General features: G+C 41.2%; 1 protein-coding gene across 1 annotated transcript in view; it reads left to right on the top strand.

The window, feature by feature from the left end:
* The window catches only part of FRAS1 (Fraser extracellular matrix complex subunit 1), a 428,246-nt gene that overhangs the window by 195,673 nt on the left and 208,018 nt on the right, over positions 1 to 24,555 (top strand). Inside the window, exons 12-16 of the mRNA XM_043572402.1 lie at positions 658 to 805; positions 2,288 to 2,431; positions 3,733 to 3,867; positions 18,861 to 19,004; positions 23,457 to 23,597. Of these exons, the coding sequence (XP_043428337.1) occupies positions 658 to 805; positions 2,288 to 2,431; positions 3,733 to 3,867; positions 18,861 to 19,004; positions 23,457 to 23,597 (712 nt within the window). The remainder of the gene's footprint in view (positions 1 to 657; positions 806 to 2,287; positions 2,432 to 3,732; positions 3,868 to 18,860; positions 19,005 to 23,456; positions 23,598 to 24,555) is intronic.

Genomic DNA, 24,555 nt, shown 5'->3' with positions numbered 1-24,555 from the left:
GACTCTACTGTTACTCTTACTGGAGTAACTGTAAGGAAACTCAGGGCTTTAACCAGCTTCCCACTGTTATTATAAAGATTGCATGTAATATACCCACTAATCATAGGCACATAGTAATCCCCTCTCGTGTTTTTTGGTGAGATAGGCTAAGAAACAAGTGTTGTATGCTTCTTACTTATGAGCCCCAGAATGTGTTCTCAGTTTATTTTTCTGCCTGGGTTCTACATTTAAATAAATCAATTATAAACAAAGAAGGAGTAATATTATCCTTTTTAATTTAAAACTCTTTGGGGCACCTGGGTGGCTCAGTCGGTTGAGGGTCTGACTTCAGCTCAGGTCATGATCTCGCAGTTTGTGGGTTCATGCCGTGTCGGGCTCTGTGCTGACAGCGCAGAGCCTGGAGCCTGCTTCAGATTCTGTCTCCCTCTCTCTCTGCCCCTCCCCCACTCATGCTCTTTCTCTCTGTCAAAAATAAATAAAAATTAAAAAAAACAAACAAACAACTCTTCAATGACTGTCCTATTTCAGAGTTAGATTTGCATGGTACTGAACAGGACTTTCATTTTGTCCCTTATGGGAACTGTAAGTTCTCCACCAGCAAACTGTCTTCTGAATTTTTGCAATTCTGATAACATCATTCTTTACTGTTTCATGTAGGAAGGGGAGAAGTGGGAGGATGGCCCTTGCAAAGTGTGTGAGTGCTGGGGCTCTCAGGTAACTTGCTATGAGCCCTCTTGTCCACCATGTCCAGTGGCCACACTAGCCCAAGTGGTGAAGGGACAGTGCTGTCCAGATTGCACATCAGGTGGGTCCATGTCTGATTTATGTCTACTGAGATATTTTCACTGTCAAAAAATTCAGAGATCTTCTTTCTCCCCGCTTCGTGGTTTGTTTTGTTTTGTTTTGTTTTTTTGTTTGTTGTTTTTTTTTAAGTCACCTACTGGGTTGGTTTGTTGGTTGATTGGTTTCTTGCTAATTTTTCTAACAAATGATATTGCTTAATCTTTGCCCATGTATTTACCAAACTCAACAGATTATGCGTAGGTGATCTTGGGTGAGTCATTGACCCTCTTTAGATCTTAATTTCTTGTTAATAAAATGTGCCTCATCTACCTTGCAAAATTATTATGGATATCAAATAACCTAAAGTTTAGAAACTTTTAAAAGCAAATATATATGTTAGGACTTTTCCATTGTTAAAGATATAAGGGCAATTGCTGAAAGTTTGTTACAGGTGTCCTTTTTTTTTCTTTTTCTTAAGGTGAGCTGTTAAACAGATGGTTCCTTAGGAGTTCTCAAATGGGTTTTTGAAGTTTAAAGACTCATTAATTTCTTCCAAAAGAAAATTTTATCTACTTGTTCTGCAACTCTGCTTTCAAATCACCTGGGGTTGAATTAGTTCCAGTTAATAATTGTTGGCAAGCATTGGAGTTGCTCTGGCTGTGCAGTAATTTGCCTATAAGCTTAGTCTCTCTTGGAGAAGTGGCATTTTCTTCCATTCATATTTCATAATTAATTGTTTTCTTCTGTGGGTTGCAATTTTTCATATTGGCAGTTGCTTTTGTTGCACTCAACTTATTTTGGCTAATCACAGTGTTTCTGTGAAGAGTTTATCATGGGAAAAGCAAAGCAACTTTATGGTTTAATTACGTTACCTTCACCAAAGTGGCTCCCTGGGCTTTCCTAAACAAATATTTAGCATATTATAATGTACTATACTTTGAATATCAGGTCCCTGACAACTTTAAAACCTGAAAGAAGCCCTTTGCTGACAATTGCCATTGAATTCGATGATAATCCCAGTTGTTTTGAATGAGATTTGAATTTTAGAGAAAAAGAATAAAGCTGGCTGTATTTTTTAAACAACTTTTTAAAAATTGTGTTTTGTTTTAACTTTCTATACATGCCAAAGCTTAAGAACATCTAAGAAAACATAAACTATTGAATTCATTTAAATCATATATTATGGAGCTGATAATTCCTGTTTGTAGAGGCATTCCAGCAGGTAGAAGCATTAATAAGGCTGTCCTGTAACATTTTTAGTGTCTTCAATGTGGAGCTACCAGAGACAGTAATAGTGTTTCAGACAAGGAGAGATTCTTTGAAATCTTGCATTGAAATCATTTTTGCTATTTCGGGGTCTTTTTCATACCTAAGTTCCAGAGTTTTCTGCTCTTCTTCTTCTTCGATATAGCCCCATATACTCTGTAGATTCTTTTTTGGAAGAATGTTAAGAGAAATGATATGGTCTTTGTCAAATTCTCCTCTTCTTTGTCCTTGATTGTAGTTCATTGCCACCCAGACTGCTTGACCTGCTCTCAGTCTCCAGAGCACTGTGACCTCTGCCAGGACCCCACAAAGTTGCTGCGGAATGGACAGTGTGTGCACAGCTGTGGTCTGGGATTTTACCAGGCTGGTGCTCTCTGTTTAGGTATGGCTCTGGGCAGATAGCCGAGATGTGGACTGAGGCTCACTGTTGTCAAGGAGGGGTGATGCACTCAAGAAATGCATAACTTCCAAAAACCCTTCGAAGGTAGTAATGTCATCCATAGGTTACTTGGCATCTCTACCTGCCAGTGTCTTTCTTCTGACATTTCACAGGTGTTTTCATGCTTACTGGGGGATAGATGATGTGGAGGTCTGATGTTACTAGGTGGTTGTTATTGGATTTTTCATTTTTTGAAGACTTTCAAAGATAGTAATATCGCCAGAATCTTTCATGTCATTTATTACAATACTCAGTTAATCCAAGATTGAAGTTTGGAATTGACATAGACATTCGAGATCACTTACTAGAACTTTCTCATTTTGCAAATGGGGCCAGAGAAATTAACTGGCTTGTTCAACATCAAACAGATAATCGGTAATAGAGTTTATCTCCTGTGGGTTATCAAGGAGATCCAAAATGGGTTCATGTGAATTTTCAGAGTTCTTATGCAACTGAGAAGGAGATCTTACCTGGCAGAATTTTGGCTTGTTTGAGGCCAAGTCATAGTTACTTTTTTCCCTATCTCTAACTCATAGAGCTAATTATCCATTTAAGAGCATATAGGTTTATACCCTGGGTGTGAGATTCAACCTCTCTGTGCCTCAGTATTCTTACGTATAAAGTGGGGTAGTACTAGCTAGTACCTTCCTCAGAAGTTTTTTGCGAGAATTAAGTGTTAAGTGTTAATATACATGAAGTGCCTAGAATAGTTTCTAGGATATTTTCAAGCCTCAAGAAAGGTAATTATTTACTTCCCCCTACTTTCTCTCCTGACTCCTAATCTTTAGACTTTTTGAAAGTCATTTATACCTCTGCCATGGGTTGTGGAAGGAGAGACAAGGGATATTCTTGTGAAATGGTTGAGTGAGAAGGATATTGGGGGTTATTGGATAAGAAGAGCACAGACTCAAGAGCCAAACTTCCTGACTTCAAATGCCAGCTTCATGTCACCCTGGGCAAGTTACTTAACCTCTAGTAGCTTGTTCCTCACATGAAAAATTGGGGTTAACCACCCTATAGGGTTGTTGTAAAGATTAAATGCACCCATACATATAAAGCACTTCGTGCATTGCCTGGCGTGAAGTGTGTGTTATATAACTGAAGACTGTAGAGTAATTTTCCTGCCTTTCTTGTTCTCAGTACAGAGCCTCAGGATTGGGCTATGTAAGAATTGGCACAGGGGTGGTGTCTTTGAGCTAATCAGGGCTTCCCTTTTTCTTTCTCCCACCCCTGTCTGGAGGCAGCCTGCCAGCCTCAGTGCTCCACGTGTACCAGTGGGCTGGAATGTTCGTCCTGCCAGCCTCCTCTGCTGATGCAGCATGGCCAGTGTGTGCCCACCTGCGGGGACGGCTTCTACCAAGATCGCCACTCCTGCTCAGGTAATCACTGGCTGGGCCACCAAGAAAGCCACCCCCACCCCCAAGTGATCCGGGGCCACGGGGAGCTGTGAGCAGCTTTTCAAGTATGAGAAGAAACTCTGAGAGAGACTCCTGATGGGCCCAGAACAGTGGATGAGAGATGACACATGTTGTTTTTATAACCTTATTAGTGCTTTGGTGATGTGTGCATGTGGTGAGATTTCTCTAAGTCCTTCTGCACACACCTTGGGGCACTGGAACAGTTCTTTATTCAGTTCAGGGTTGTCATTATATTGTAAGTGTGATTCCTTCATAGTGTAAATACACAGGACTTAAATGAAAATGAAGAGAGAAATATATCTATATATTTTCAAAACTTTATTTCTACCTGAAGAGAGAGGGAGAAACAGAAATAAGAAAGTGACATCATAAGTAACAAACATGGACATGCAAAATAGATGATGGCATTTCTATTTACTCTTACTTTAGTGTCTGCATGCTTTGGTAGCTTTACGTGTCTAAAGAGCTAGTTGATATTCTTAATATTATAATAGTCTCTGGAGGTTGGAGTGGTCTTAGTGTAATTTAATTTGTTGCTTATACTGGACCATGTTTTTAACAGTGATTATAATCATGAGTATAAGTAAAGAAGTAAATGTATAAAGAATTTTGTTAAATGTAGGAATAAGAAACAAATAAATAAATGCAGGAATGGGAAAAGGGGTAATGGTGGAAGCAAAGACAAAGGGCAGGGTCCTAGCTGGTCTGCAGGAGGAGACAGAATCAGATGTGCTCAGAACCTAAGGCAGGGTGTGCAGTGGTGGGCAAACCTGAACAGGCAGACAGGCCAGAGGGAGAAGCTTGTGTGTCCTACCAGGGAGCTCTGGGAGCCAGGCTCTGCAGCTGAGCAGGAGAGGGGCAGAGATGTGATGAGACTCAAAGGTGGGCTGGTCTTAGGGTTGGCTGATATTCTTCCCTCATTTATGCCCTCGGTTAGATTTTCAGGAAGATCATTTGGAGAGAATATAGTGAAAGAGAGTAAGTGCATGGTATTCACCAGCTGTGTGGGCTGAATGAGCTCTATGGCATGGGAAGATGCTCTGTGGAAAGTCTGATGGCCTCCTTCATTCCAGGTTGAGGGCAGAAGCAGCATCCACGGGATAATAGAAACCATCTTGAAGGGAAACACTGGTACTATTAATGTCATACTGATGTGAGGATGGTGGGGCTGATCCTGGAGCCAGTCACATTACAAAACAGAAGGCACACTAGCTTCTGAGTCTGGCTTGGGGGCTTTTTGCAACCTGTAAAAATATCTTCTGTATCCCCAACATCAAGGGCTGGACAAAGTGTTCAATGTTTGTTGAACAAGTGTTTGATGAATGAAGACACATATTATCCTTTGGTGATCCTTGAAAGACCAGTGTTTCAATAGGAGCCTCAGCCATAAGAGATAAAAGACCCCTTAATGTTTCTTACTTATCATGTGCTATTTACCTGTTATTTTAGAACAGGCTCAAAGTGGGCACATCCAAATGCCTTTGTAGGTGTGTAATGGTTGGGCAATTTAGGTAAACTGCTGAAATTTCAATTTGATGAAGTTAATGAATGTATTCTCTACTCCTTTCTTCTATCCCATCAAAGAGACCTCCTACTAGCACTCCTGTGACAGATTTGCCTTTAAAAGGGAATTAATTCCCCTTAGATTTTATTCTTCCCTCCATAACACCTCAACCCCCTGCCACACATCCCACATACATATTTACTTTTTTCTTTCTCTTTTTTTGAGGGGCCGTTTTCCTTTCTCCCATGCTCAATGTTTTAATTGGTGATGTTCATGCTGTTATAGGGCACTTTGAAATGAGTAATGTTTCATTTGATTACTGGTTTACGTAGCTGACTGCTTCCACATTCCATCCACATACCCATACACAAATGCCTCTGGTAGAAAGTTGCTGGGAAAATTTGTTCATGCTCCCTCCAGGGAATTAAACCAATTTGCTTTAGTTCAGCCTGGTTGCATTTTTATGCATAAAATGAGAAGAAAGAGGAGAGCAAGAAGAGAGAGAGAGAGTGTGTGTACGTGAGAGTGATCTTAAAAATTAAAGCAAAACTAGTGATCAATTTCCATATACTGTTTCAATGCTGAGATGGCCCAAATAAGCTTTCCAAATAAGCTTTCTCATTATTGGAATTTTTTGCAACATTTGTGCTTGTGCTATTTTTGGTGGCTTCTCATCATTGACCTTGGAAGTTGGTCAGCAAACCAGTCCTCTTCTAGCATGTGCTAAACTTTTCAAAAAGAAGCCTGCTATTTTATGGTAACAACAGGTTCTTCTGGATTGATTCCTCTTGGCAGGGTCATTTATATTATGACCAGCATAATTTGCCACTTTATTGACCCATCAAAACCAAAAGAGAGTGAACACTGTGCTGAGGAAACTAATTACCAGAAATTACCTGATTAATATTCATGCTCACTCTGTTGAATATAAGGCAGAGAGAAAAATATGGGGCAGAGCCAAGTGGCACAGAAGCACATAGCTCTCCAACAGAAGAGTAGGAGCAGGTAAACCAGGAGAAAGAGTAGGAGCAGGTAAACCAGGAGAGGGGTGAGAGAAGACACTGAGTCCTGCCAGAGAGTCGCATCCTCAGGGCCCTTGTCATTTCCCCTTTTCCCTTCGGTTTTGTGGTATACACACACATATACACAGGTGCAGATGAATGTGTTCCTATGCGTGCATATATTCATATCATTATTACATTCTCGTGCTTGATTAAATTGAATGCTATTGTAGTTATAGACTACATTAGGTACTCCTATACCAGTCACTGCTTCATTTCTAAATGAAACTCCAAACTGTTGGAGTTTGATCACTTCCCCTTCAGGCTCAGCACCACCCAGTTTTTATGCCAGTCTAAGTTGGAGACAGGCAGTATATATGTTGCCTCTTCTCTGTAGCAGGTAGGGCAAAAGAGTAATCACCCTCTTAGGGACCAGAACACACCTTTAAGACCTGGCTTTCGGGCTTAGACTTTCTTTGCCACCAGTTGGATCTGGTCCAACAGGCCTGTTGTCCACTCTGTCCCTGTCCTCTCGACCCTGTGGACATCAAGTCCTAGGACTGAGCTTCTAATTTGCTTCTTTCTACCTTGTCTTGTTATGACCCATTTCCAGGAATCAATAGCCTGTGTCTTAGTCATCCCAGGCTGATGGTCAGTTTTGACTCAGATGTGGATGGTCCTTGCTCCTCCCACCCACTGCATGACCTTGCACCTTTCCTGCATGACCCTTTGTGTACCACTTATGGATTTATTGTATGCTCTCTACCAGAGTTGTGGTTCCATTGCTTCGTCTTAGAAACCCTGTTATGAAATCTAAATGTGGATCTAGACTCACCTCACTATGCCCTGAAAACATTCTTCCTTACCTGTCTTACCCCTCTTTTCAGTCAACCTCTGTTCTGCCCTGGTGGAACCATTGAACTGTTGCACACACAAATCCTAGGTAAGGGAACCCATAAGAAAAAAAAGTTAAAAACAATCAAACTAACACACATCATGCAAGATTAGTTAAAAATAAGCAGCTCATAAGACTATAACTTTGAGTAAAGAAAGAGTAGAATTCAACACATTTTTATTCTTTAATGTTTATTTTGAGAAAGAGAGAGCGAGAGAGAGCGTGTGAGCAAGAGCATGAGTAGGGGAGGGGCAGAGAGAGAGGGAGACAGAGAATCCTAAGCAGGCTCGTGCTGTCAGTGCAGAGCCCAATATGGGGCTTGAACTCACCAACTGTGAGATCACAACCTGAGCCAAAATCAAGAGTCAGATGCTTAACTGCTGAGCCACCCAGGTGCCCATTTTTATATGTATGTCAGCGTTTGATATGTCCAGTGCAAACCTCCAGTATTCACAAAGACCTGAGGATGGAGTTGTGTGTACCCTGTGGCAAGTGCTACCTTCATTCGCAGACCCAGACATGGGAGGGACTGTGACACAGTGCTTAAGACTGTAGGCTTGGAAGCCAAACTATCTGGACTCCAGTCTTGGCTCTGTCACTACAAACAGTGCATTTTTTAACCCCATGCTTCAGCTGCCTATGGGTAAAGTAGGGACAATAATGTCAGCCATATAGCATGAGTATAAGGATTAAATGAATGAATTCACATATGTCATTTAGGATGGTGCCTGGCACTTAGTAAGCCCTCCATATGAGTTAGAAGACTTATATTTCTGCTTTTCATTGTCCTTCCCTGTTCCATTTCTCTCGCTCCTCCATTCATTCTCCTTTGACCACCATTGGAAGTCCTGAGGATATGAAGTGAAATAAGATGCTATCATATTTTCCTATTGAGAGCTTGCAATCAAGGCTGGGTTGGCTGCTGCTAACAGAGATGTAAAAGAAAAAAATAATCATATAAACATACAAATCTATGCAGTTTATTCTACATCTGATTGCTGTGTAGTCTCAGATTTTTAAACTTAAAGAACCAAGCCATTGACCATTTTACAGGTTTGTATGAGAGAGGATCATTTTGATTCTTAACTCTGCCACTTACTGCTATATGGCTTTGTACAGGTCATTTAACTGCTTGAGCCTCAATTTCCCCGACTGTAAAATGGGGATAATATCATCTACTTTGCACTGTTATGATGAACATTGGAAAAGATGTTTGAAAATAGAAGTATATTATGCTTGGCACATTGTATGTGGGCAACAAAAGGCAGCTATTGTCATTGAATCTCTTTGTTTATTTTTCAATTTATGAGAATGAAAACCAAATAGCTTGCATTAAGAAACGAAGAGTTTTGTGCCGTTTGTGTCTGATTTAAAATAAAATCCACTTTTCTATGTTATGGAGAAATAACTGTATTCTCACAAGTTAAAATCCTTTTATTTTTTTAAAAATGCTCAAATTAAATGTTGAGAGTCTGGAATTTTTTTTCTTAGCCAAAATTATGGTATAATTAGAGGGAAAACTTAGGATAACTAAGCTTGTAAAATTTACATATAGGATGCTGGCCTAGCTGAGTTTTAAAAGCTGTAGTTTGAACAGAGGAACTTTTCAAGTTAATTATTTGTTGGAATTTTGTTTGACCAGAGCAGCCCAACCATTTGTGGAAATGAAGCACTGACCCTTGGAGCCAGGGCCAAAGCAGTGAAGACTTAATGGGTCTTGGCATTATGTTCCAGCATGTGGCTTAGCTCAGCCTAGTTGTACCTGGGGCAGAGCTCTTGGCAAATGCATTTATGAAACTGCTGTTCTGAAATCCTCAAGAAGACAAGGATTCCTTTACCCCCTTGTCCTGTAGGGATGGTCACTGTGAAGCTATCATCCTCTGTGGCCCCTCCAACACCCCCCTAGAATTGGAGGGTCATCAGTCGCTCTTTCATTGCCAGATCACACATTCAGTTTGGGGGCCCAGCACATCCTACACACTCTGCCTTCGCTCATTCTGTTCTGCTCTTTAAATTGTATGCATTGCTCAAGACTCTTCTGATATTCTATAGCAATTACGGTCTCTCACTTAATTGCTGAGTGTCTTGTAAGGGGGACTTATTGCTTCAAGTGATATTCTTGTCTCTTCCATTCTGTTCGTGCAAGGAATATTTGTTGAGTCTCTTTCATGTACCTGGGAACTGGGATATAGAGTGAATGGGCAGAAAACTGCCCTGGGGTTAAGGAACTTACTTTCTTGCAATGGGAGAAGAGTCAGTAAATAAGTATACAGATAATTTCAGATAGTTACCAGTCGATGAATTCATTACTATCAGTGCTATAAAGGCAGTTTTAAAAGGTATATTATAGAAAGTGACTGTTGAGGCAGGGACTGGTTTTATGCTTCTGAATTCCCCACAGTGCCAAGCGCATATAAGGCCTTCTGGAATAATCCTGTCAGCGATTCTTGGCTGGGTGTAGCCTGGGGAAAATTCCAGAATCTGTATTTTTCCCACCTCTGTTTGTCTTATCTTTATCTCCCTCCAGTTCAACTTAGTGGAGTGCTTTATCGGTGTGGGAAGGGTTACTCTTTAAAAACAAAAAACAAACAAAAAACCCACCTATCATTGGAAATTAAGTAGTATCCACAGAGTGTTTTAAGCCTTTCAGAACAGAGCACAACAGGATTGCCCTCCTAGAATGTATACTTCTTGAGTAAACTAGACCCAGTGAAACAGGTGACAATGGTAGTCCAAGGCCTCTCCCTCTTTGGACATTCATGTAAAGGTTAAGTGGAGAGAAGGAAAAAGCAGCTGGCAGTGTTGTGCCTGCGACCTTTGCTGTAGCAGGAGACTAGCTATGTTTGGCATTTGCCTGTGCTGCTTACAGACCCTTGCTGCGTATGCCAAAAGACAAATGACAGACAGAAGTATCACATACCAGCAGAGAAAGCCCGCCACAAATGCAAGGGAGTTTATCTTCCAGACAGAGTCCATTCTTCCTGACAAATCTGAACCCCCAAATATTTTAGCTATGGATTGCAAACTAGTGACAAGACTTCTGGCTTTCTGCCCAGGTCCAAGGGTTCTCAGTTATTTTAACTAGGCTATATGGCATACATTCTTTCTCTCTTTTTCCTATTCCCCACCCCAACTCTCTCCCTGCACAACCTTCCCCTCCCTTTTTAGGCTGCCCACAGAGCAAACAGCACCTCCATGTTATCACTGTTGAGATCTGAGCAGGCTATGCTAGTGCAGCCAGGAAGTCTGAGAATTCTCCCCATCAAAAGCTTGGTTTTGGTTGGTGGTCCCTCTGGCTTTTCAATTTCTGTAGATAAATAGAATCAAGGTATCAGTGGAGAAATCAATAGCCATTTAATTAATGGGGGCTGAAAAAAAAACAACCCAGGGAGTCCTAGCAGCTGTGGGTTGCCAATGGTCACAGTGGATAAGTGGAATCTGAGAGCTCCATTTGGCTCAAGCTGGGCCAAGGTGGTCACTGCATTTGAAAGCTCTTGTGGTGTTCTTGTGTTGTAGATTTAGAAGTACAGGTAGAGGGGCAGGAGATAGAAAAGATAACTTTAAGAACATTTCTTATGAGCTGAATGTCTGCCATTATCCTTGACTTATGTACCAATGCAAAGCTGGCCTGCATGTAAAATGTGTGTACCTGACAAAGCCTCTTCGTGTGTACCTGACAAAGCCTCTGCCCACTGGGAAGTCATCCCTTTGGTCCAAGTTCTACAGAAGACCTTGCTGAAAATTGAAATATGTTACCCAAGATGAGTAAATCATTCAGCTATATCACAAATGTGGTTAATAGATTAATTAGCTATTTACCCAGCATGTGCCTTAAGGAAAAGGATTACAGGCTTATTTTTTTCCTCCCCTTTCAGTAAATTTTTCCCCTAAACACGAAATGAATTCATGTTTATTACAAAAAATAATTTGATGAAGTCAGTAAAATTCAAGGCACAATAAAAAATCAGCGAAAATCCCTGACTCAAACTGTCCCAAATTACTACTGTCAGTATTTTGGTGAATATCTTCCCAATTTATGAGTGTGTGTGTGTGTGTGTGTGTGTGTGTGTGTGTGTGTTATGTACACAGATATACACACATTTATTTATTTTTCAAAGGTAAAATCACACTCTATATATAGTTTTATTGCCTGTTTTCCCCATGTTATTTATTATCCTTCTACAAAATCTTTTTAAAGCTGTTTTATAACTTTCCATCTGGGGCTATGCAAGAATTCATTTAGCCAGTCCTCTGTGGTATGATGTTTGTTCCTAATTTTTCCATTATCATAAATAACCATGATGTAAACATTAAAATAATTTTTTTAATGTTTACTTATTTTTGAGAGAGAGAGACAGAGCATGAGTGGGGGAGGGGCAGAGAGAGAAGGGGACACACAATCTGAAGCAGGCTCCAGGCTCTAAGCTGTCAGCATAGAGCCCGGGGTGGGGCTCAAACTCAGGAACCATGAGATCATGACCTGAGCTGAAGTTGGACGCTTAACCAACCAGGCGCCCCACGATGTAAACAGTTGTTTTTTTTTTTAATATGAAATTTATTGTCAAATTGGTTTCCATGCAACACCCAGTGGTCATCCCAACAGGTGCCCTCCTCAATGCCCATCACCCACTTTCCCCTCCCTCCCACCCCCCATCAACCTTCAGTTTATTCTCAGTTTTTAAGAGTCTCTTATGGTTTGGCTTCCTCCCAATGTAAACAGTTTTAATAGAAAATTGTGGAAAATATATTGGATTAGGCTAAGTTCTTCAATTTCTGGGTCCAAGTTATATATGTACTGTTGAAACCTTTGACACTTCAATATGTGACTGTCTTTTGAAAAAGTTATAACTTGTACTCCTGCTAGACACAAATGAGTGCCTACTTCCTACCACCCTTGTGAGTGTTAGGTGTTACGATTCTTCTTGTTTGTCAGGTTGATTGGCACAAAATGGAAGTTTGTTTAATTTCTTTCTTTTACTTATTCTTGGGATTCACATGAAGATGGTTGACTTAATCATACTTATGTGTTCATTTCCATCATTAGCCTGGGCAAGCTATTTCTCTTGCTTATCTATCTATGCCTATCTGTCTGCCCATCCTTTTTGCTCCTGTAACCTATTTCCATTTCTCCTCCCCCCAACCCCCCACTTAAGGAACTATTCTAATGCAATTTAATATGTATTGTGTGTGTGTGTGTGTGTGCTCTTTTTGTTTTGTATGCACCTATTTTAAATATTCATAAATAGGGGTGCCTGGGTGACTCAGTCAGTTAAGCATCTGACTTCAGCTTAGGTCATGATCTCACAGTTCGTGGGTTCGAACCCCGCGTTGGGCTCTGTGCTGACAGCTCAGAGTCTGGAGCCTGCTTCAGATTCTGTGTATCCCTCTCTCTCTGCCCTTCCCCAACTAGTGCTCTGTCTCTGTCTCTCAAAAAATAAAATAAAAACGTTAAAAAAAATAATAATAATAAAGAGAACTCTTTTAAATATTCATAAATATTGGTAAGTAGATATTTCATTCTTTTCCTTTTTTTTTAATTTTAAAGACTCTATTTATTTATTTTTTAGAGCAGTTTTAAGTTCACAGCAAAATAAAAGGGGAGGCACAGAGATTTCCCAGTTACTCCCTGCTCTCACACACACATAGCCTCCCCTGTTATCACCATCCTCCAGCAGACTGGTATATTTGTTACCTTGATGAATCATTCTCCCCACTCCCCCCTTTTTTTTTCTTTCTAAGCACTGTTTCTAAGATGTATACAGATCACTGTGTGTACATTTAATTGATTGCATATAGTTGCTGCTCTCTTGTTTACTTTGCGTATCTCTGGCTATTTCTGAAGCAAAAGATTTTTTTCATGTATTTGTATTTTTTCTGTTATGAGCTCCCTCAAGTACATAGGACTTTTCGGAATGTACGGAGACCAAATATTCCCATTTCAGGGTATAAGGTTTTTTGTTGGCACAAGGAGGAAGGTTGGGGACAGAGACCTAGCCTGGAGGGGAGAGAAGATTGCAGTAAAAGGATCAAAAATGATGATTACGCCTATGAACTACCTTTCCTCTTAAATTTGTCTGGCATTTACGCTTCTTAGACAAGTAGCCTTGGCCTCCTGTGGGGCTGTACCAGGGGGTAAGGGGAGTATTTTGCCCAGCACTTGGACTTCCCCTCAAGCCCTCACCAAAAAGCCGTCACCAAAATAACAAAAGCTATTCCAAAGGGCTTTTGTTAATGTGTTGTAGAGATTGCAAAGGAATAACTTTAGAGTATGAGTCCTCTGGAAAAGGCTGGAACCCCTTCTTGTAACTGCTGGAATGATCTCTGGCAGTTCTGTTCACTTCCTTTCTAAGTGAACCCGCCTTTCCTGTAGTCTTTTCTGTCCTTTCCTCTCCTGTCTCCTGCTGCACTTTCATTTGTTCCCTTTATAATTACTTTGCTTTTGACACCCGTTAAAGCCACAGGTGCTAGGTCTCCCAGGGTATGTTACTCACTGCATCACCTGCCATGTTCTCTGTGTTCTCAAATGTGTCATCTCGCCAGCTCCCTGTGAGTTAGGTGCAACGAAGCTTATTCCCACTTTGCAGATTAGCAAAGCAAGGAATGGGGAAATTGATTGTAAGATACAACAAGAGCTTCCTATTGGAAATTTACCCACTATCTCCTGATAATACTTTAGCACTTGGCAAGTACTTCCCAGTCATTTGTGTGATAAGAATGAAAGCTAGCAGTTGCTACAAAATGGATCGGGGACGAAATGAAGGAATTTGACTTGTGGGTGGCATAGCTGCTTGTGCCTGCCGTTTGGGCTGCTTCTGTGTAGTTGTGAGTGAGAACCCCTTTGGTGGTTTGGAGATCTGAACTCAGCCTCAGTGGTAAACCTCAAAGGGTCTGCTGATCAAGTGTGCCAGTTCCCTGGGAATGGCAGAGGAACTTATTCCAAAAGGCCATGGGGAAGGTGAGGGACCAAAGCTCCTTTTCATTCCTGAGGGGCATTTTGAACTGAAGGCTGAGTCCACTCGTGTCTGGATCCACTGCCTGAGGTCTGGGAGAGCTTTCCGGAAGATGAGAAGTGGCCCACGGGAAGTGCTTTTTACGCTTTCCTGGAAAAGGGCTGCATTGTCTGCTTAGAGAAGCACACGTTAAAATTTCTTTACAGCAATCTTCTATTTCAAAATTACCAAGTCACAAAAAAAGTTTCTTATTTTTAGAGTAGGATTTCAATATGGAATTGCCAAAAGAAAAGTAATTCGTTCCTTTTCATTTTGAAATGAATTGCTCAGCAAGCCAGCACATGTCTTGCTATGCTCCAGAAAAGTCCGGGGCTTTCCTAAATAAATTATCTACTGCATGTGAGATAAGTAGATGGTTTTCTCTCATTAGCCACCTTTTTAAATTTATTGCCACATTTTCACAATATCAATTCAAAAACCCTGGGTGATTGGACATGTATCACTAAGAGAAATTATGGTAAAAAGTCAGGGAGTGACCTTCTATTTTTCATAATAACCGAAGTGTAATAAAAGCCACACGTAAAATAAGCCTGGAAGAAGAGATTATCTGCAGTAACATATGTTCAGTGTTAGAAATTAGAAATCAATTGCAAAACACAGTAGGAGTATGTCATTTTAAGGAATGATAGCTCAAAAAAAAAAAAAAAAAAGGAAAGAAAGAAAGAAAGAAAAAGAAAAAGGAAATGACAGTTCATTATAGTCCTGTATTGAAGAAATAAAAATCCCTTCTGTTGTCTTGACTAACCATGGAACATGCCTTTTGTTTGCTATGGAAAAAGAGATGGCCTGGCCTCATATTTGGTACTCTGTATAGATGTGGCATAAATAGTTGTCATCATAAGTAGATCTGTAACCCAATATTTATTAGGTAGATTTACAGACTCAAGACTATCTACCTTCAGTTATCATATGTTCAGACTATGACCTCATGGTTAGCTGTTTCCATGTAGAAGGTAACTAACTGATAGGATAAATCCCTCATAACCAGTAAAAAAAAAAAGACTGCTGGGTATCCATTTAACATACATTTAATGAATACTCACTTTGTACAAGTTATCAATCTGGACACTGGAGGTTTAAGATGATTCAAACCTGGCCCCTGTTTTGGAGGCTACTACATTTCATTGAAAGGCATTGCTTTGTAACCAAATGATCAGGACAATAGGATAAATACCATAGAGAATATACAACATTCTGCAGGAACACAGAGGAAGGAAGTGACTGTTTGAACAAGTTCAATAAAGCTTCACAGAAGTAATGACAGCTTAGGCCTCTCAAGTGTAAGCTGTGTTATAAGGACTATGGAAGGAGATGGAGGCATTCCCAACTGGGTGAATCCTGTGTAGGGCATCCAGAAACCACAGACAGGCGTACGGCATGCTTAGGGTACCCTGCTCCATAGATCTAGCTTGCTCAAGGGACATAGCAGAAGACAGGGCCGAAATGCTAAGTACTGCTCAGTTTGTGACAGGTTTAAGTGCCATCCCTAAGCCTGTAGCCTCTATCCTGCTCATCCTTTGGCCCTATTCTGATTTTCAACACTAGGGATAATGTTAAAAATGTGTAACAAGTAATATGGCACAGATCAGATTGGTCAGAAGTCAGGGTGGTGGGGTACCTGAGACCCTCTTCTATGTCAGAACCTTTCAGGTCCTGAAGCACAGTGTCTTTCAGGATTCCCAGGAATAGAACCAGACTATCAGGGAGGGACCAGGATGATAGCCATTTACCAACCAGGTTGGAAGTATTTTTTACGATTTTAAAAGCCCATGCAGCTAAGGGTCTACACTGCGATCAGCCGATTCCTGAAGAGAACTAGGGGATTGTACTTTAATTTCTCATCTCCTCTGCACCCCCTGGACAAAAATGATTTCATGCCTCAAGAATGTCTTGAGTTAATTGCTCTCTCCTCTCCCCACTGCAGAGCAAACTCTCTAAGAAGAAAAATTGATTAAAACTTTTACAGATGAAGTCCAAGGTCTTTACCCGGCATGCCTGACATTTGTGATCTGGTCCCTGTTGTCTTTTTAGTCTTTAGTTCTCATCATCCTCTCAGGCACTTTCTCCCTGGTGCAGTTTGCATAATGCTACCAATGAGCTCAAGTGATGGGGTGGTTTAAATGTTTCCTCTAGCAGACTTCTGACCGATGGCTAGCTGGGAAGGCCCCACAGGCTAGCACAACCTTGCATGTGGTAGATGCTTCTGTTGAATATCGATAGATTAGCCCGACATACCTTCTTAGGAGTGAAATTGGGTTTTTTATTTGCTTTTTTGTGTTTTTGTTGTTGTTGTTGTTGTTTATTTTTAAGTAGTGTCTTTGAATCAACAATAAGGCAGAGGCACAAACGGTGATTGGCACTTCAGATGGTGAGTAGAGTCATTAATTGAAGGGTAGCTGAATAAATGAATGACAGATTTCATGTATGTTCAGGGTAGAACTTGTTACTGGGAGCTTTGTATCCACATCTTTAGTTATAATGTAGTTTTAGTAGCTTATCCTAATATTGGCAGTGTTCCCATGTAACATTTATAAAATATAAATGAGATGTTAAGTATAAGTGAAGTACCAAATGTACAGTACCAAGCAGTGTGCTCAGCACAGAGTTAAACTAAATGGAAATGGATTTTGCCCTCATGAAGCTTACAGTCTAGCAAGGGAACCAGGTAATAAATAAGTAAACTTTCTTCCATCTCTGCTTTTCATCTGCTGTTGTCATCTCTTGCCTGGACCAGAGCAATGGCTTCCACACTGGTCTCTCTGCCTGTAGGCAAGTCCTTACACCCTCTCTACATGGCACCCAGAGAGAGCTTTAAAAATCGGGGTTTGTGTCTATCTTGTTTAATCCCATTCATGACTTCACATTACAATTAGGGTAAAATCCTGATTTCTTTCCATGATCTCCAAGGTCAAGTTTGATTGGGCCTCATCCTATCCTTCCAGCCATGAATCAGTCCACTGTGCCCTACCATTCCTTACTGTGATCCTCTGTGCCCTGCTGGTCTCACTATGTCCACTAGCTTCAGCCACAGGGGCAGCCTTCTATTCCTTGCACCCCTAAACTCCTTCCTTTCTCAAAGGCTTTGTTGTGCAAACCTAGAGCTGTCCACTTCCCATCTTTCAGATCCACCTAAAGTTGGTCCCTTCTACCCTTACCACTGTTATTCTTTATTGAAGAGTCCTTCTTGGAATTTAACAGAATTTGTAATTATCTCTAAATTTGTTGGGGGGGGGGGGAAAGTTGTCTGAAATTAAGACTTTCCTGTGCAGTTGAAAGCTGAGAGGAGAGGATTGGATCTTGAGATTCTCAATGCAGGCACCCTTTTCTGATTCTAAAGGGATACCTAATGAAATTACTTAGGTGTATAGTTCCCAAGTCTCTTCCAATCAGCAAAAGAATTCTCTCTACCAATTTTGGTCAGAATGAATACCTCTGCAAATAGATTGTGCTCCACTGTGAAGCAAACATTTTGAAAACCAGGGTGCATTAACAGAAGCATGTGTTGGGCTTAACCATACAGACAGTGAACCAAATTTGAATATATCCAGTCATTTAGAATAGGCCTCTGTTTGCAGACATGCTAAGGTGAGAAGTAAGCCTAATAGTAATAAAAAAAAAATCAAATTCTAAAAGAGGAGGACATTTTTAAAAAATATTTATTTATTTATTTATTTCGAGAGAGAAAGAGAGAGAGAGAGCAGGGGAAGGGCAGAGATAGAGGGAGAGAGAGGATCCCAAACATGGGGCTTGATCCCACAAACCATGACATCATGACCTGAGCTGAAATCAAGAGTCAGATGCTGATGTTTAAACAACTGAGCCACCCAGGCACCCTGAGAAGGACATTTTTGAATGTTAAAGGAAAAACTCTGGTTTTGGAACAATGTATGGTTAGAAAGTTAACTTGTAAGAGAAAGACTCTCAAGATATATGCCGAGAGCAGAAGCTGGTGGGGCAAACCAGAGACTAAGGGGACCAGAAGAGTAATGAGGAAGGACAGAAGGAAAGGGTTGAGGTAGGACAGAGAGAGAGAGAAGAGAGGGATGGAAAGAGGGAGAGAGCAGTAAAAATCCAGAAGTACCAGGTCTTTCAAGGTTTAATCAAGGACAAAAGTACATGGCATTCGTCCTTGCTGATTCTTGATGGTGTTGAACGTAGGAGTAGTGATCCTGTCAACAGTTCATCGCATGGTTACAAAAGGCAAGGTGGCAAGGTGATAGAGGGCCATCTGATTTCATTAGACAGACCATCTTTGTCTTGAAAATTATGATTCCCTTCCCTGTGATTCTCATTACTCAAAAGCCTCTGATTTCCTGTTCCAAGTCTCTTAGCAGTCATTTATGGAAGTTGTACTTCTGGCCAACAGAAATAGGTATTGTGGGGGGTGTTTTTTTTTTTTTCCTCCTGGGATATACATATGTGCATCGCGATTTAGGAATGAAGGCACCAACATCCTCCTTATAAATTCTAAAATCTTTGAAAGAAAAATTGCAACCAGCCCTTTCCACTATAGACTGTTCACTGATTTTGCTGTTTGCCTGCAGTCTGCCATGAGTCCTGTTCTGCCTGCTGGGGTCCGACAGAGAAGCACTGCTTGGGCTGCAGAGACCCCCTCCAAGTGCTGAGGGAGGGCAGCTGTGACAGCAGCTGTGGCCTTGGGTTCTACAACAAGCAGGGGATCTGCAGTGGTAAGTGCCCGGCTTTGCATGCCAGAGCATCTTTTTTGTTTGTTTTTCTTCCAGCATCCTTCATTTTATTCTAATTAGAACGTTTCTTTTACTCAACCAATATGAAAATGGCTGGTAACATTGGCAGTGTTTTAGTAGTTTACAAAACACTTTTTTTCTGAACTGATAGGATCACCTTTAACACCCCCACTCCTCAACAGCTTGTTAGGTTAGGGTGTTCATTCTAGCCTCATCCTCTGAGACTCAGGCTGCTTGCTCCAGACTCTCAGCTGTAGGGAGAGGAGCAAGGCTTCCTTCCTCCAATTTTGAAACTCCTCAACAGCGCCAGACAGCCTTCCACATATGCATGTAAATAAAGACACTCTTAGACCAGCCAAAGGCAGACTCACCTCTGTGTTGGTGCCCCTGACTTAGCTGAAGCAGTTACTGTGTATTCTACCTTTAATGCCCATGGCATGACAGTAAGAGTTAACCTACTGTTTCCTTCCAAGTGCTTTACAAACATTATCCATTGGGGCGCATGGGTGGCTCAGTTGGTTGAGCATCCAACTTTGGCTCGGGTCATGATCTCACCTCTCATAGGTTCCAGCCCTGCGTCCAGCTCTGGGATGACAGCTCAGAGCCTGGAGTCTGCTTCGAATTCTGTGTCCCTTTCTTGCTCTGCCCCTCCCTTGCTTGTGCTCTGTCTCTCTCTCTCTCAAGAATAAATAAAACATTGGGGCCCCTGGGTGGCACAGTCGGTTAAGCGTCCGACTTCAGCCAGGTCACGATCTTGCGGTCCGTGAGTTCGAGCCCCGCGTCAGGCTCTGGGCTGATGGCTCAGAGCCTGGAGCCTGTTTCCGATTCTGTGTCTCCCTCTCTCTCTGCCCCTCCCCCGTTCATGCTCTGTCTCTCTCTGTCCCAAAAATAAATAAACGTGGAAAAAAAATTAAAAAAAAAAAAAGAATAAATAAAACATTAAAAAATTTAAAAAAATAAAACATTACCCACTGAGAGGCAGAAAGTATGGGGGGAAGAGCATGACCTTGGGCAGGTTACATAATCTCTCCATGTGTCAGTTTCCCTTTTGTAGAATGGAGGTAATAGTGGCAGCTGTGGTAGACAGAATAATGGCCCTCAAAGATGTCTATATCCTAATAGCCAGAACTTGTCAATATGGCTGCTTTAAATGGCAGAAGGGATTCTGTAGGTGTGATTAAGTTAAGGATCTTGAGATGGGAGAGCTGATCCTGGATTACCCGGGTGAGCCAGTTAACCGTAAGGGTCCTTCTAGGAGGGAGGCAGAAGGGTGGAAGTCTGAAAAGGAGATCTGAGACAGAAGCAGGAGTCGGGGCGATGCCAAGACGGGGCAGTGGGTATGCAGGCAGCCTCTAGACTTGGGGAAGAGACAAGGCAATGGATCTGCCCCTAGGGCTTCCAGCAGGAATGCAGTCCTGCTGATGGCTTGGCTTTAGGACTTCTGACCTCTAAAGCTGTAAGATAATAAATTTGTGTTGACTTAAGCCACTGAGTTTGTGGTAATTTGTCACAGCAGCAGCAGGAAACTAACACACACCTGGCTCAGAAGGCTATTGGGAGGACTGAGTTGATATAGGCAGGCATTTAGCACAGTGCCTGGCACAGATTAAGTGTTGTGTTTGGTGTCTGTTCCTCACAACAGTTTCAGGAGATGGTTATTATTACCATCCTCATGGTCCAGAGGAGACAGAGAGGTTAAGAAACTCCCTTAAGGTCACATATCACTAATAAGGGGCAGAGTTAGGATTCAAGCCTAGGTCTTCTAGCTTTAGATTTTACTTGCCTCCCAACTGCTTTACTGGCTATAATGAGATACCTCCCTCTGCACCTCCCCTATTTTTTCCTTCTCCTTCTCCTTCTCATTATTGTCTCTGGCTATCCTCTTCTTCCCCTTTCTCCCTGTCTTCCTGTCAGTCTTTAGATCAGCCGCTGCCCTGTGGACATTGCCAAGTCCACAGGTAGGCACCTGATAGTGAATGAAAGGTTTGAATTGAGTTTACTGTGATGGTCATACCTACAGGAAGGCTGTGATGCATTTTTTTTTTTTAGCAAAGTCCCACTAAATCAATAAAAATGTACAGCCCATAAAACTTTCTTGAGTTATTGTCCTCATTTTGTTTACTGAGCAGGGCAACAGCAAAAATGAGATGATCTTTGGGATTTGACAAATCCACTTGTCTTAGGAAAGAGAGATAACCCCTGGCAGCTGCTTGCTTAAAGCTGTGCAGAGATCCATCAGCATCACTGGTGTGAAAAATGTCACTTGATGTGGACGAGTCACAGGTGGCTTTTGTGTAGCTTCAGGAGAGAACAAGGAAAGAAGGGCCAGGCTGCCGTTAGCCTGAGCATTTTAATCTTTTTCTGCCAGCATCACTTTCCTGCTCAATTAATCCAGATGCATTCTCTAAAGGTCAGCACATGTCAAATTTGCACAAATCCAAAGGCATTTAGCTTGTAAGTCCCCAAGGAAGCTGGCTACTGTCACTGATGAGGGGTGGTGACACTGACCTGCTACTGAGACGATATTATCTGGATTGAGAAAGCAACTTTTGCTGGGGAAACAGGTATTTAAAAGGAAGGCTTGAAAAAAAAGGAGGGATTAGTGTGAGCCTTGAGGTGGTGAGAAGTGGAAATCTACTTTGGCTAAGAAGTTGGATGAAGAAAGCCAGACCTCCTTACTGACAGAACAAATTAAAAAAGAAGACTACTGAACAGGTGGCTTAGGGAGGGAATACACATCTGGAATGCTATCTGTATACATTTTGAAACAAAGCATCAGAAAAAAAAAAAAGCCTTCCAGATAGGAGGATGGACCATTGCTGACATTAGTCAGCCAACCAGTCAATTAATCAACAGGTAATTACTGAATGCCTGCCATTTGCTTAGCATGATGCAAGACTTTGTGATACCATTGACATTGACCAACAGGCCTTTTGATAAAGACTGGAGTTTATACTTTTCATAAAATTCTTAGAGTTCTCTAAGTTTGTGTCAAATGCCTTCAGAAGTGTTTGTATAAATATTTTCCCAAACATCAGTGAACCAAGTCACTGATTGGTATCGGAATGTTAATTAAAACGTCTGATGCTGATAATGCTGACTTATTTCCAGTTCAGTTCAGTGCTATTCAAGATAAAGGCCAGCCAGTGTTGGTTTAATAATTTATAACCAAGCAGCACATATCTGTAGAAATCTCAAAGTCAAGTGCTGAGAAAAATCCAGCACAACCTGTCATAAACGGTGGTATGCCCTGGCTGAAAGAATTTATAGCAACCAAGTTCATTGGTGGTTCATGCTTTGAGTTTTACAAATGTTAGATATAAAGGGTGGGGAAATTCAAAGGACAAAAACCTCCTCATTCTTTAGTCTTTTAAGTACTTATGCTATTACGAAGGGCTCTTCTGACTCTAGCTAACATAATAAATCAAAGTAAGTTCAGAGGTTTCTGTTAGCCATTCTCTCTCTCTTCCTTCCTCTTCTCCTTTGTCTCTCTTTCCTTCCTTTTATATTCATTTCCCTTCCTCACCAAGGCAACTATTTTAATTTTTTTATCTCTTTGTTTTTATGGTGTCATGTAAAATGGATATTCTCTTGAGTATATATACCTTTTTTTCCCCCTTAAATGATCTTGTGTCATGAAGTTCAGGTTATCTTTTTTTCACTCAGCATTATGATTTATGAGTCAGCTGTGTTGCTATCTCATCTAGCCCTTTGCTTCTCACTCCTTGGTCTGCGTCCCCCATAGCTCACCCATCCACTGTCCATGAGGGACTCCCCACCTCCCTCCATCCCCATGCTGTCACTAGAGAGCACCAGTGAAAAGCCTCAAACATTCCCTTTTATGAACCTGTGTGGAAGGTTCCTGGGGATGGGTAATCTGGGAGCAGAATTGTTTGTTTCTTATCTCTGCATATTCTTTATTAGACTAAGTAGTACCAGGTAGCTTCCCAGCTTCTATACTCTTAAGTGTGAAGGTTGTCTCATCTCCACATCCTTGCTACTGTTTGGCATTATCATCAAGCTTCAGATTTTTTTTTTCTTCTGGTTAATAGATATACTGGGACATCCCATTTTAATTTGCATTTTTCTGATTATTAATGAGTTTGAGAGTATCTTCAACTCCAATTGGACTGGGATCCCCACCCCCAAGGCCATTTTGACTTTAAGTCCTATATTAAATTGGATACCCTGGTAGGTGTACCTGCCAGCTATGTTATGGTTAGTTCAATGAATAATTATCTGGTTCTACTTCAACTATGAAAACAGAAAGTACAGAGTACTTTGAAATGTTGGAGTCAAGGAAACAGAACTCAGATGAGCGGCCAGAGAATGTGATTTCCATGTTAATACCAATTATGGACATTGTAAAGAATAGACTTCTCTGCTCCCTTTGCTCACTGTTGACTTTCTCTGGTGGGTTTTCCTCCCCCTTAGCTTGTGACCAATCCTGTAAGAGTTGTGGTCCCAATAGTCCCAGATGTCTTACCTGTGCCGAGAAGACAGTGTTGCATGATGGGAAATGCATTGCTGAATGCCCTGGTGGGTACTATGCTGAGTCCACTGGCAGCTGCAAAGGTAAGACATGGGTAATCATTATCATCGTCAAAAAATATTTAACGCATTTGACAATACTTGTTGCTCATTTGGGAATTTGTGTCTATGATGGGAAAATGTCGAATTAAAAGGAATAGCTTTTTCATTATGGAACCTGTGTGTATTTGGTGTGGGAGTGGGTGATGCGGGTGGGTACTGGAGGACTTGAGTGATTAAGTAAAGTACTTATGCATACCAATCACCTATTAGAGATCATTTGGTCCTTTTTTTTTTTTTTTTTTTAATTTTTTTTCAACGTTTATTTATTTTTTGGGGGACAGAGAGAGACAGAGCATGAACGGGGGAGGGGCAGAGAGAGAGGGAGACACAGAATCGGAAACAGGCTCCAGGTTCTGAGCCATCAGCCCAGAGCCTGATGCGGGGCTCAAACTCACGGACCGCGAGATCGTGACCTGGCTGAAGTCGGACGCTTAACCGACTGCGCCACCCAGGGGCCCCATTTGGTCCTTTTCAATGCCAACAATATCTTTAAGATATTCATATAGTCTTTGTGTACTTATAAACCCTCACTAACTTAGATTGTAGGTATGACAGAATCCTATCTTAGATGGCATTTACAAATACATGTATTGGCAACTATGACATGCCACAGAAAATAAAATAAAAAACCAAGTTTGATGTCTTGTAAAGCTGACATCTGTATCTATTGAAAATTTGATCTTATATGCTGTATGTATTATTTCTTTCAGATTCGCACAAATTTAACTACGAAACATTTCTATTTTAGACTTTATAAGTTTCTACTTATATATGCTTGACTTGTGTCTTTCCTTGCAGGCAACTCTGGGAACTTATTGCTGCCTGGGACACCTTGATTGCCCCTCTCCTCCCAAACAAACATAAATATTTTCACTTCTACCTATAGTGTGGGTTAGTGGCAGAATATTGAGATCTGTCCCACAACCTTGACTTATCAACC

Source organism: Prionailurus bengalensis, chromosome B1 (genome assembly GCF_016509475.1).
Source record: "Prionailurus bengalensis isolate Pbe53 chromosome B1, Fcat_Pben_1.1_paternal_pri, whole genome shotgun sequence".
Lineage (NCBI taxonomy): Eukaryota > Metazoa > Chordata > Mammalia > Carnivora > Felidae > Prionailurus > Prionailurus bengalensis.
Note: the sequence above shows the minus strand (reverse complement) of the source record. Positions and strands in the feature narration are given on the sequence as shown.